General features: G+C 43.2%; 1 protein-coding gene and 1 long non-coding RNA gene across 3 annotated transcripts in view; one reads left to right on the forward strand and one right to left on the reverse strand.

Annotated features, from left to right (window-relative positions):
- The window catches only part of LOC140647842 (uncharacterized), a 27,055-nt gene extending 15,947 nt beyond the window's left edge, over positions 1 to 11,108 (reverse strand). Inside the window, exons 1-2 of the long non-coding RNA XR_012040973.1 lie at positions 10,830 to 11,108; positions 6,871 to 6,949 (exon numbers count right to left, since the gene is read on the reverse strand). This is a non-coding gene — a long non-coding RNA (uncharacterized lncRNA). The remainder of the gene's footprint in view (positions 1 to 6,870; positions 6,950 to 10,829) is intronic.
- The window catches only part of SLC39A6 (solute carrier family 39 member 6), a 19,747-nt gene continuing 17,191 nt past the window's right edge, over positions 10,810 to 13,365 (forward strand). The window contains exons 1-3 of one of the 2 annotated variants that reach the window (XM_072852932.1): positions 10,829 to 10,934; positions 11,539 to 11,691; positions 12,135 to 12,888. In XM_072852932.1, the coding sequence (XP_072709033.1) occupies positions 12,169 to 12,888 (720 nt within the window). In that variant the 5' untranslated portion in view covers positions 10,829 to 10,934; positions 11,539 to 11,691; positions 12,135 to 12,168. Of the gene's footprint in view, positions 10,935 to 11,538; positions 11,692 to 12,134; positions 12,889 to 13,365 lie in introns of both variants that reach the window. The other variant, XM_072852931.1, reaches the window with a different exon arrangement.

A 13,365-nucleotide genomic window follows, 5' to 3' on the forward strand; every position in this document is an offset into this window, starting at 1 on the left:
CCTTGGCTTACCTACTGCAATCCTGTTGGTATCCCCTTCCCCCATCGATTCTAGTTTAAAGCTCTCTCGATCAGTCCCACCAGCTTATGCCCAAAGAGGCAGCTGCATGTGCAATGGAATATTTTGGTTGTTCTCAAGTATGTAAAGCTTCATCTTTCCTTCTCACCTCCTGAAGAGAAAAACAGCAGTTGCATGTGCAAGGAATATTTTCTTTGTTTTCAGGTATGTAAAACTTCATTAAAAAGACTCAGATGAAAAAATGCCTTTGTATAAGGAGCAGAAAGTAGTTAGAAAAGAAGACCAGCATATGCAGGTCACAGGACAAAGTGATGAGGGAAGCACTTGCAGGAAATAATACAGCAACCATTGCTCTAAATGCAGTATTAGATCTTTCTGCATTTTGCATCTTCCTACAGGAGCCTTCTCTGGCTGATGACTGCAGCGCTAGCAATTGTGGAGGTTTTATCACGAGTCCAGAAATACATGATAAAGTGTGAAATACAGTCCAGAAATATCTGGTGTTCAGCTTTTTTAATTATTTGAAAAAGTCTGTTTTAAGTTTCTGGGCTCTTGGTTGCAAAAAAACTGAAAGCAGAGATTGCTGAATCTCTGACATCAGAAGGTAGCTTTTATTATTATTTTAATCTCAGAGACTTTAAGTGACTCAGGCTTGCTTTCAGCATTTGGCTGACTGTTTTTTAATACTTATGATTAGTGATCCTTGGCCTTCTCTTTTCCTTGCTCTTTTCTGAAACACTAAAGTGCATCAAGTGGATCAAATTTTCTTTTTTTTCCCCCGGAACCGCAAGAGCTAGAAATGTATTTTAAACATACGGACACTGATATTCATTCCTAAAGACAGGATTAAATAAGCAGTACTTTACAGCTTTAAAGTAAACATTAGAAAACAAAATTCAGTATAAAGTCATGAATTCACAACAGGTAGGTATTAAGTCCTCTACACCAAATACATTTCCTGCAAATTGCTACATGTCTTCATTCCCTTCTTCATGATTTAAGCTGTAACTGCTCAGGAGACAGAGCACAGAGAATACATGAAGGCTTTTCTGAATCCACCAAATTTGAGTTGGCAGTATGAGACATAAGATAATGAAAAAACACCTTTCTCCTTTTCCCGCAATTACTTTGTTAGTTAAAGCATTATTAGTTAAAACATTTGCCCTGGAGGACAGGACTTCTCTCACTTCAGGTCTCACTTTTGCTCCATCCTTTCACCAACTTGCAATAGTTAGTCGAAGTTAATCCTTGGGCATTGGGTCAATGGCTTCAAGTAAAGCTTTTAGCATATACCGCAGTGAAAAATCAGACTTACTAGAGCTGTGCTGAACTACATTAGCACGTGCTCCCACTCCATGAAGTCAGGACACCCTCCCGGGGTTGGTTGGAGCAGATGGTATAGGCAATGGCTTTCATATATCTGTAGGCCTCTAACCCAAACCTCTGATCTCTGCATTTGGTGTATTAAGCAGACTGGAAGCACCATCCTTTCTCAGGACACCACTTATGAAGAGATCTGCTTATTATCAGGAGGCTGGGAGACTACAACTGACTTGTGTAACCACTACATCATTTTTTTCTTCCCTGGTAAAAACATTCTGGTGACACTCTGAAGAAAATAAACTCTGCTCAGCTGTGGAGGAGGGGGAAGAGATGTGGTCATCTGGTCAATGACTACACAATGCTCATTTTCTGGATGCTCACTTGCAACCTGATTTACAGACAGGCTGAGGACCTCTCATGGGACCATTTACCATCAGTGCACGTTTTGCTTTCTAACAAGAAGTTAATCCGAAAGCATACTCTGGGGAAAAAAAACAAACAACCCCCCCCCCCCCCCCAAAAAAAAAACCTCACAAACTGGGTGCCTAGAGTATTGCACAGTCAGCATAAAAATCCTTTTTTTCTGATTGCTACCAGTGCAGCATCTCTGCAGGAGCTCTCAGCGTTGAAGGTATTGTTGAGCAAAACCAGCAGAATAACTCAGCACAGAAAAAAATGGCAAAGGCTTGAACTGAAATTCTTACATATAGAGTAGGATTTTTTTTGCTGTCACTCATGCTCTATTTCCAATTTTGTTTCTCTATTTTACTTTTGCAGACATCTTGAAAGCATAAATGGTAGGGAAAATAGTATCTGTTATCAGTATGTAGAGTTTTGTTATTTTTTGAGTGTAAAAGCATTAATGCATTTTTAGTAACTTTGTGTGATTGACTCAGAACTGTGAATAGCACCTTCCAATTATACAGTAGTAACTGGATTACTTTGGAATTTTGCAAAGCAGTTTGCTCTCAAGCTGAAGAAAGAAAAACAGGCAACTGTCTTACAAGAAGAAAGTTCAAAACTGAGTATGAGGAGAAATATGAGAAAGTTAGAATCTGGAAATTCTCTGATGTCCCGAACAGAAGAAAGCATTGAACTAGTCATGGTTCACAGCAGAATATGAAATGAAAGACTTAAGAGAATCCAGATGACTGAACCCAGACAAACTGTAACATCTTAAGTAATCCACCAGTGCTCATTTTCACAGGGTTAAAGAACCACCATTCAGGGTACTAAAGGACAGGCTGCTGTTTCTTCTGGAAGGGACTGTTACGAACTAAAACCGCAAGCAACAGCTGAAAGCAAAGGAAGAGCTACGGAATTTGACAGCTATGACATTAAAAGTATTTGTGTACTTATATGTCTGAAGCAAATAAGATTGTATCTTAAAAGGTTAAGTTAGGAGAGCATGTTTTAGCTATAGCTCTCAGGCCATCAGATCACCTGAAACAAGTCAGAATGAAAAAGCGAGTGCAGCACAGCATTTAGTGTGCTGTCAGTGCCCAATAACAGATACACTACTTACTGAGCTGTGGTTTTGTTGTCATTGTCTGGCAGCAAGATCATTTGTTTTAATGACCTTCTGCCATCATGTGAAAGCAATAGCTCTTTTGATTGGACATGTGGTAAAATTAAGGGTAATTGGTATTCCACTGACAATATAAAGTAGGTGCCTCATTGTGCTGCTGACAAGATCTGATGGATGCTGCTTCAAGAACATAGAGGTTTAAAGGAAATTAGTTTGATAGGAAAAAAATTGCAGTGCCACATTTTCAAGTTATCTAGTAGTGTTCTATTTCACAAGAGATATTATACCATCCAAATTTAATACATACCAGGCAGAAGAAACCAGAATGACAATAATCCTAAACATTATTGTGGCATCTGTCATATGCTGTATGAGGTTATTTTTTTATCACAGTTTTGAAACAAGCGCACGTGAAAACAACAATAATTTAACAAGAGTGAAGACATCAGAGTACCAGTTTATCAAAACAGGCAAGTCTTGAGGCCAACAACAGGTCTCCTACCCACACCTGCTTTTTCCTACTAGAAATGTTACAGGAAGTCCTGAACATTACAGCTGGGCTGCTAGGCATCTAGGAACCTACTTAGCATATGCTAAGTAGTTGCAGAGGTGTAGCATACCTAGAGTGTTAGAAGTGCTAGATGCAGTTTTAGAGTTTATCTAGTTGTGTACAATTAGTACAATGCATTTCGGACACTATCTATTCTGCAGAACATAAACAAGCAGTTGTGGCATGTTCCAAGACCTACCCAACACATGCACTGCTATTTATTTCCAGAAAGTGACAGAGAGAAATATTGCAATAATTTTAATATATAGATTATATAGTAAACATCTGCACCTGTGATCTAGCCCTTGTGTCAGAACAGGTTTGCTTCAACTATCACCTTAATTACAGTCATAAAAGCTTTACTGATCCGAATTTAAGCTTACAGTACTCATTAAAGACAACCTTTTAAAACAGCATGGGAACTCTAGATCCAGACTGAAGAATGTAAATAAGTGGCCTTAGATTCTGAGATGCTGAGTATCCATTAGCTTCAGTGATTTCAAAGGCATTTGGGTTTGAAAACTTTGATTTTAAACTTGAGATCAGAAAGACAACTTCCCAAATGCATGCCTTCCAATTATCTTCTGTATCCAGGAGAGAGCCTAAAATACAGGAAAAACTGCTGTGCTCATATCTGCTTTTTGAATCCAGCTCTTAACTCTCCTAGCTTTGCAAAGTAACATGAACACTAAAAATTTATTTGAACAGTACATTAAGAAGCTATGACTTCCATTATTACAATCCATTTTCAACATACACAAATGAAAGTGGCATCATTTTTCTGTTATGACAAAGCAATGCAGGGTGCAAAAAAGGAGCAGACTCTGTCAAAGGGAAAGGTAGCCAGCCATAAACCCATTACTGTGTTCAGCCCAAATAAAAGAGCCCCAACAGAGGTCATCCTAGTGCAACATCCTTTTTACAGGACACTGCACCTAAAACTGGAGAGAATATGCTGCTACCACGACCACCAGTCTTCACCGTGAATTTTCTCATTGCCAAGTGAATGTTGCATTGTTGACACTCATTGCCTTCACTTCTTTACCTGAGCCAAAAAGCTGAATGCTATCCCAGTAAGATTTGCAGCCCATCTTTGCCGACTGAACCAGGGCATTTGAGATTCAGGCTTCTATTTATGCAACCAAATGAGGAAAAAAGGAAGAGACAAATGAGGAAGCTATTGCTTCTGTGTTTTTCAAATATAACTTTTTCTAATTAAGCAGAAATTTGTTGATGAAAGAATTGCTACCCCTGTGTTTTAGACATGTAAAACGTGCATGTTCTATGATGCAGAATCTCTTTGGCAACTTTTAGAAGTAAATAAAATCTCTAAGCTCCAGATGATAAACTGTACTCAGACACTTTAACTATTATACTCCTATGGCACAAAGGAACAGAATCTCCATCCTGGGATACCTTGTAATTATGTCGTAGATTCCCCTGTGAAGATATGTAATAACTTATGCTACTTAAAAGCATGCCATGCATGAATAAATGCTCTTACTCTCTTCCTTCGGCATCTTCCAGTCAATAGCATTTACAATAATGTATAAAATTATTATATATTATTGTATTGTGTATATTGTATATATTGTATATATGTAGCCTTGCTATATAACAAAGTGCATTGTTCTACAATTCTGAATAGGTCTCTCTGGAGTGGATTTTTTTTTCTTACTCATTTTCTCCGTATTCTTTTCTAGTATACTTTGCTGCTGCTTATACTCTTTTCCTTCCTGAAAACTCAGCCTTTCTGTGTCTAGATCTAATACCACCACAACACCCAAATAACAATAATTACTAGAGGTTACCGAACCTTGTTGCCCAGTAAAGGCCAGGCTGCCACTGCCCTGGGTCCAGTCAGTAGCGAGGACACTACAGCATGTTTTCTCAATAGGTGGCGATGCACACAGTCCACACACGCGGCCGGCGGGCCACACAGATACTCAGACAGAAGAGGCAGCCCTCACACAATCACCAACAGCACCAGCAGCCACATCCTGTTCCCCTGTCTGGCTGATTAGGATGAAAGCCCGTTAGCAAGGAACACATACGTGGATACAATACAAATCCCTCCAGCAGCTGCTCTTAGACACTCCATCTGTCCAGTAACTGCCTGCTGGATCCTCTGGTGTCTCCAGTTGCTGGCATCCAGACATATAAGCCCCTGAGGCCTGTAGCCCCACACAGGTTGCTGGCACTCAGACCCCCTGGTGCACGTGCACACACTGACACACGCACTGTGACTCTCTCTGCTAACTGGCCTTAGTCAATCTAGTACCTGGCCCCTGAATCCCCTGGTCTGACAGTCGCTTCATGCACAAAGGCACACACAAACAGGCTTTCTCGCAGCTGGTGCCCTGATCCCGTGGATCCTTCCGACAGCCAGCTTGGACCTCCTGGTTCCTCCCATAGCCAACACTCAGGGTGCTCTGGTCTCTCCAGTATGCAGCCCAGGCTTACGGATGCTCCAGTACTTGGCTCCCAAGCCTCTTATCCTACTAGCCTGCTAGTCCAGCTTAATGTTCATTAGCAATTACAGACACTGATGTACACATCCACACAATATGCATGCGCTCCAGTCTCTCCAGTTGCTGCCACTCCGGACACATGGACACCTATGACGCTTGGCCCTCTGTCCAGTTGCTGGCACTCAGACCTTCACACACTCCAGTCTTTCCAGCTGCTGGTATCACAGAAGCATGGGCCCCTGTGACCCCCGGTCCCCTCTCCAGTCACTGGCACTTAAATGTCCATCCACACAGAACAGAAAGACCCTCACCCATGAAAACAGTTACAAATGCAGTTCAGTAGCAAGACTGGACCAGCAGCAGTAATCACATACAGGGCATGGCCAGAGAAGTGTACTGACCAGCAGCCTTGCAACTGGCTCCTTTTGTCACCTCTTCCCCATCTTCTCACATTTGCTCCTCCTCAAATCACCTTGATCCTCCTTTTCCCCACCTTGGTCTTTCCCCTAAACATTTTATAGTAAGTCTTGCACGATCCCAAGAATCTCTACCTCTGCATCCCATGACAACTCCAATGTCCCTCTCAGGGTGACTGGGTGTCTGTAGTGACCGAGGGAGCCTCTTCCATTGACTCATCTGGCGAGTTTCACACTTGGACATGAGGCTGATCCCCGCCCTTTGACAGCCCCAGGTCCACGTCAGGATGGTTTCCCTGACTAGGTCACTGGAGTTTCACTGCCTCTCACTGCTCCTCTGTGCTCATGGCAGGGAGCCTCTGATCACGTCATGTACAGCTTACACTAAGATACTTTTCTGTGTTATTGTTACATTATCAAGCAAAGCTTAACAATTTACAAATTATTTTCAATACTGATATTCTAGATACATCATAAGCATTGAAGAACACAAAATACAATCAAAATTACTGAAAACAAGAACAGCAACAGACTCAAACTGTGAAGTTCCTGGTTTATAAATACCTGGTGATCACATGTTCAAATCAGCAGTTTTTCCACTGACTTCAATAACTGATGGATCGGGCTAAAGGTAGGAGATGTTCTGCAGGGAAAAAGTATCACAACTTTAATATTTTATTTCTATTCTTTACTATTTTAATCATTTCAAGGCTTATTCTTTAGAAATTATTTGTAAACAGGTCTAAATTTAAATGCCATGACTAGAGCCAAGATTTGTAAGAAAATTATACGAGCCAAAGCCCTACCCTGGCAGTTAGTGCTTCCCCAGGTGTTTGTGCAGCTACGCACAGCACAAAAGGATCTAATGCTCTTGCTGCGCAGCTTCCCAATAATTGTTTCTTTTGTTAAAACCTCTCCATTTCTGAGATGGAAAAGAATTTGTTGGACATGAGAATGAGCCACTAAAGAGAGACAGGAGCATAGTAGAAGGTCCTGGAGATTTGTACAGAAGGACTTGTGTACTGCTTGTTAGCATCTCTGTTGAAGGATGTATGTTTATATATGTTTTGCTACTTAAGGAACGACTGCTCTGTACACATGCTAATTAAAAATACTCCAGAACTCAACTTGTAGGTTGCTGAAAATCTGCAGCCACTCAGCAGACATAACTAGTAATACTATTTTTTTCCAGATATAATTCTAAGTATTTTGAAAAGCAACATAGAACACACATGAACTAAGGACATTGCTACATTAAAATATATCTTTAGGACTTGAAGACTATAACACCATCAACACATTGTTAACTAGTTGTTCAGTATGGTATTGCAGGGAATAACCTACTGGAACAATAACAGAAGTAATTGCTGCTTCGGGGATTTCTTTACAATTGTGAAATGCTGTTAGTAGAATAAAAGGATTACTGGAGATTTTAAAGAAAAAACATGGGAGTTTTGTGTAAGGTTACACCTGTCCAGAAATTGTGTGGTAACAGCTTTGTGGTTTAAAACAAATATTTTTGTAACTCTCAGAGTTTTCATTGATTTCGTACAACATTTAATATTTCTAATCATATAGCTGTTCTCAATGAAAAGTTAAAAGGCAAGGAAATATTAAAATTTCCAAATCTCAAGAAATTTTCCGGGGTGGACCACAGCAGAGTGGTTCTCAGCATCATGCTCAGGACCACTTCCCTGCCCACTTACTCATCATCACCTCTGTTAAGTGTGTAACGTTGGGCTCATACAACACGTTTGTAATTAAGCCTTGCAATAGCTAGCAATTGCAAGCAAAAAGACTAGAACTGCATGAACAGCCAGCTCCTTACTGGTCCCAAAGTGGTACGTTTTAAAGCATTTGCCCTGACACATACTCAGCAAAGCAATCAAGAAATTTTTGGGGAACGCTAGTCGCAACAGTTAAGCAGGTGGTACTATTTCATAAACTTTTCTACTTCTACCATATTCTTCCTCATTCATCTCTTTTCCAAGCTAAGGTTGTCACCTCCTGAAAAGCCCTTCTGAACAGAAAAAAATAAGCAAAAAATCCCAACGAGGATGATCTTTTCAATTCCCAACATACTGTTTTTGAAACAGAGGCCTGGAGCTACATGCTTTAGTTAAGATGCAGTCCCATGACAGATTAAGACAGCAGTCGAACTGCTTCCCGGTTTGCTCTCTGCTGACTCTCTAAATAATGCTTCCTGTTTGTCCACAGGTTGGGAGATTTTTATACATTCATTAAGCCATCCACAAGGAACACTGAGACCCTTGTTTTACGTGATCACAGTTACTCCAGAGCTCATGGCTGGACATGTATTCAGACTGAGTCACTGGATAACAGAAAGAGCAAAAATGACTGAAGTGCTTTAATTTTACCATGAGATAAACTTACTGGAATCAATTCCGGTACCGTAAAACAGATCTGACCTCAAGTTTTAATGCAAATAAGTTTTTCAGATGGATTGTTTTTACCAGCATGGGTTCTTTTTGCTTAGCTGACGCGTGTTAACTACTCAAATTAAAATAAATTAAAAAAAAAAAGAGCAGCGCATTTTAGCACTGAAGACCAGTTCTGTGTGACCTAAGCTCTGACACTTAGATCTGTAAATGACCTTGACAAGATGTGAGAGGAAACTGCAGATTTGACACAATGAAACAGGCAGAGCCAGTGGATGCATTCAAGAGGCTAGAAAAACAGGTGCCATCCTTTAGCAGCTGTAATTTGAAAAGATTAAAAAAAAAAATCATTTACAACAATCAAATGCCTAACATTAGCATCTTAGGCATAAATGTTGTGTTACTGAAATATTACAAAGGCATCTGGTAAACAGTATTCATTCAAAATGAATTAGCATTAAAGAAAAAAGCCCCACCTACTCCTGCATTTTATAGCCTCCCCCTCTTCCTCCAGGGGAGGGGGGGAAAAAAAAAAAAAAAAAAAAAAAAGAGTAAGGCTGAGGGACACAAAATTTTTTCAATACTTCAAAAGCTACTGCATGGAATAAATCCATAAACTTCTGATATGTTGCTCTCCGTTTCTGGAGTTGTTCACAACACATACTTCCCTTCTGTCCTTCAGTCAGCTGAACTCAAAGAAAGAGGTTTAATTCAGTCAGAGAGTTGGAGGTATTAGGCATAAAGAAGATAGATCTGTCACCTCCTGACTGGCGAGCAAGGTGGTACTGTCAAGAGCAGCAGACAGCAGGAGAAAGATGGCTGAGAATGGTTTGGATGTTAAATTTAAGTCGCTGGCGTAACATTCAGGAGCCATCAGTAAAGCCAGATCCTAGGGCAGGATTCAGTGCTGCCTTCACACTCCAGCAAACTAAAAAACCTTGGCAATCGATCACACGAGAGGCCAAATTCCAAAGCCAGCTGGGATGGGTAAGCAGAACTGCACCCACTGTACTAGCAGTATTAATCAATGTGATGGTAGAAAGTAAAACTCTGGAAGTGGTGGAGGAAGAAAGAGGAAATGCAAGAGAGCCTATGCCTGGGACATACAGTGGTCATGGGGTTATAGCCAGTTAAGAAAAGTGGTACAGCAAAGCAACATTTGAAAAATACAGTATGCCTATTCAGGAGAAAGCAACATGTTTTCAGCAAGTTTCAAGCCTTTCTCCAAGGCCATCTCAGTCCTTTCTTATTGTCTCTTTGACCACTCGTGCACAGAGTGCAGCTTTCTTCTGCCAGATCATTAATTATAATGAGAGGTTCAACCAAACAGCGCTCAGCGCAATACCCTAGTCATCAAAAAGCAACATCGCTTGCCATTTACCTGCACCCCTTGTTTCCAACCAGTCAGTCCACTTCCAGTCCTTGCTTGCCCACACACATACTCTTTTCAAGACTGGGAATCCTGGTACAAAACCCTTTCCAAGACTCTAAGGGATGCTACCACACCCAGCATGTTCACCTAAACCATGGCTGCAAGCCCAGAATGACTTGTGTTTTCAGGTAGTATTCCTCTTACTCTCGTCTACAGCTGATTTTAATTCTCTTGGGAGCATTTCACCCCTCCCAAAGAACCGCCATCTTCCAAATGACACTAAATCCAAATTTCAGTATTTTCGCATAGAAGGACCCTCTCGGGATTCAGCCTTCCTCAGGGGTCTCTTCCTCCCTACCGCGGACTCTCACCCACTCTGCCCTTCCCCAGCTGGCACAGTTTCTCCAGGTCCCTCCCGAGCTCTCCGGGCAAAGGTCCCCCCCAGGGCGGGGCGGGGCTGGGCTGGGCCAGGCGGCCCTTACAGGCCCGTACAGACCCCGGGACCCCGGAGCAGCGCCCACCACCCCCGCCCGCAAGACACCCGCCCTGCGAGGGGCGGCGGCGGCAGATGGGGTGGGTGGCGGGAAGGCGGGCGGCGGGAAGGCCCCGCCGCCCTCACAGCGCCGGGGACGGCTCCAGCCAGCGTCGAAGCCACCCGCCCGGCCGCCGCCACCACGCGCTCCGCTGTCCCCACGTGACGCCCGCCCCGCTTCTCCGTTGGCCGCCGGGGAGACGCGTGACGGCCACCGTACCCGGAAGAGGAAGGGAAGGGGAGCAGGGAGTGGCCGGCGTGCGCGCGTGGACAGCGGCGGGGGAAGGGTCCGGCGGCGGCGGGGCCCGTCCCGGCGGCGGGCGAGGTAACTTCCTCTTCCCCTCCTCCTCATCACCCCCCTCATCACCCCGCGGCGGCGGGCAGGCTGCGGGGCGGCCGTGTGCGCTTCACGGTCGGGCAGGAGCCGGTCAGCCGCGTGGCGGCGGGCCGGGCCGGGCCGAGCCGAGCCGGCGGCTGCATCGCCGCGGGGCTGCGCTCGTCCCCGCCCCCGGCGTGCGCTGGCAGCTGCGGGTAGCGGTCCCACGCGGCCCGGAAAGCGCCGGGGCCGCCCCTCCCGCCCTGAGCTCGCCGGGGGCCGCGGGCCGGGCTCGGCCGCCGCCTCGGCGCTCTGTGGAGCGCGGGTCTCTGGGGACGCCGCCTGCCGCCGGTGCGGTTTGCAACGGGGTCTGCCGCGGCTCCTGCGCGACCCGGTGGCGGTGCTGCGTTTTTAAGGCTGATGATAATCTTGCAGAAAACGGTGAAGTTCTCTGCATTACGTTATGCTCTGTGTGCCTCCCTGAAAAAGGGCTGAGGCAGTCCTCTGACATAGGCCTGCACGCAGCCCAAATATCAGTTAATTCATAGCCTTGCTAGAGCACTTACGGAATTAAACACAGAAACGCTCACGCTTGTGAACATTTGGTCCACAGCAGCGGGGTGCCTGCCTAGCGAAAGGAACCGTATGATGGCAGTGTTAAAACACAGACAGAACGTGACAGCATAAAAAAAAAATACTTTTTGTGGAGCGCTGCAAACTCACACTGCTGCCTTGCCAAGAGCTCTGGGAAATCCAGTGATGGAAGGTTGGGAATTTTGATTTTTAGGCGGGAACATATAACTTGTACTACTTATTCCTTGCTAAGAGTGAAATTATAAGGCTTCTTTTAAGCACAAGAAAAGCCTAACCTAGAGCTCAGTTGGTGCACCCTTGAGGATGCTCTCATTGTTTACCTTGTGTTAGAAAACTGGCTCGGGCCAACCTAAACAAAGGTAAGCTTGCACCTGGGGGGTGTTTACGGCCAGTGACCTCACTGTGGTATGCAGCTTCATCTCCTGCTGCCTGAGGCCACCTATCTGGGAAAAATGCTGAATGCGTAAGAAATGTAAACGGCTCTTCTCTTACTGCTCTGATACTTTGAGCAGGGTTTGTTGTCGGTTTCTTTTGTTTAAGCAAATTATGAACATCTATACAGAGGAAGGTGTGATCAGTTTTATGTAAACTGTTAGAATTTTGTTCTTTTTCTAGATTTTTTTTTTTTTACTGCTAAAAAGAAGCTGCAATGGAGAATACAGTATCGGTCACTTTCCTTGTATCGTTTTCCATACTACTGTGTGAAAGTTATCATCATGGAGTGGAGACGGCTACTGTTGTGCATACATCAGAGAGAACTTTTCCAGAAAAGGCAGCTGGTGTTAATGTTGACTTGGCAGGTTTAATACAGAAGTTTCACCTTCAAGAACTGTTTCATCGTTATGGAGAAAACAACTCTCTGTCAATTGAAGGGTTTAGAAAACTGCTCCAGAACATAGGTATAGATAAAATGAAAAGGATTAAAATAGACCATGATCACGACCACGATCATCACCTTCATCATAATCATGTTTCGTTGAGTAAAAACTCCGAGAAGACTGTTTGTCCAAACCATGAATCTGATGCTAACAAAGACCACAGGAACAGTCACTCAAAGGAACCTCATAAAGTAGAGAATGTAGAACATCGGCAGAACTTTGTACGCAGCAAGAACACTGTTAATGAAATAACGGCATCTATCATTGCTGCTCCCACAGATGGCCACTCAGAATTACAGAATGTGCAACCTGGAGAAGTCAAGCCGGTTGCTCGTTTAGGTCTGACCAGCTCTAATGCCGTTAATGTCACAGGTGGCAGCAATGCAAGCTGGCTTGCTAACAGCAAAGCAAATGGATCTCATACTTCTGCGAAGGGATCGGAAGGAGGAAGTTACCTGTATTCTAAACTGAAAAACCAAAATACCCAAGAGGTGAGACTGAGTCTGGTGTATTCTTGGGAATCCAGATCCACCAGGAATGTTGTTATTTGTCAGGTGCTTATCATTTAACTGGGTACAAGCTTTGTGGTGTAACAGTACTCGTAGCAAAACACACAAACAACTTTCCTTGAAACTTAACGTGTTGAAGGAATGTTGTATTATGTTCACAAGCTCAGAGGAAAATATATATGCAATCTAGTTATTTTTAGTTTTTTTAATCTTTCCTAAGAAGAAGTATGTACTTATGTTAAATATAAGCATACACTTGGTTTTATATATTTATTATTTATGTATTATTTTTAAATATTACTAAAAATGAAAAACACTTCAAATTTAAAACTTGCTGTTCTGCCTTAAAGCCAGACTCTGTCTTGTTTTCCTAATAATGTGGTGAAAGTAAAAAGAAATCTAGTTAAAATACTGTCATTCTTATCAAAGCTGCCTCACAAATGTTAGATAATCCTATGG

Source organism: Ciconia boyciana, chromosome 2, assembly GCF_034638445.1.
Source record: "Ciconia boyciana chromosome 2, ASM3463844v1, whole genome shotgun sequence".
In the NCBI taxonomy this organism is placed as follows: Eukaryota; Metazoa; Chordata; class Aves; order Ciconiiformes; family Ciconiidae; genus Ciconia; species Ciconia boyciana.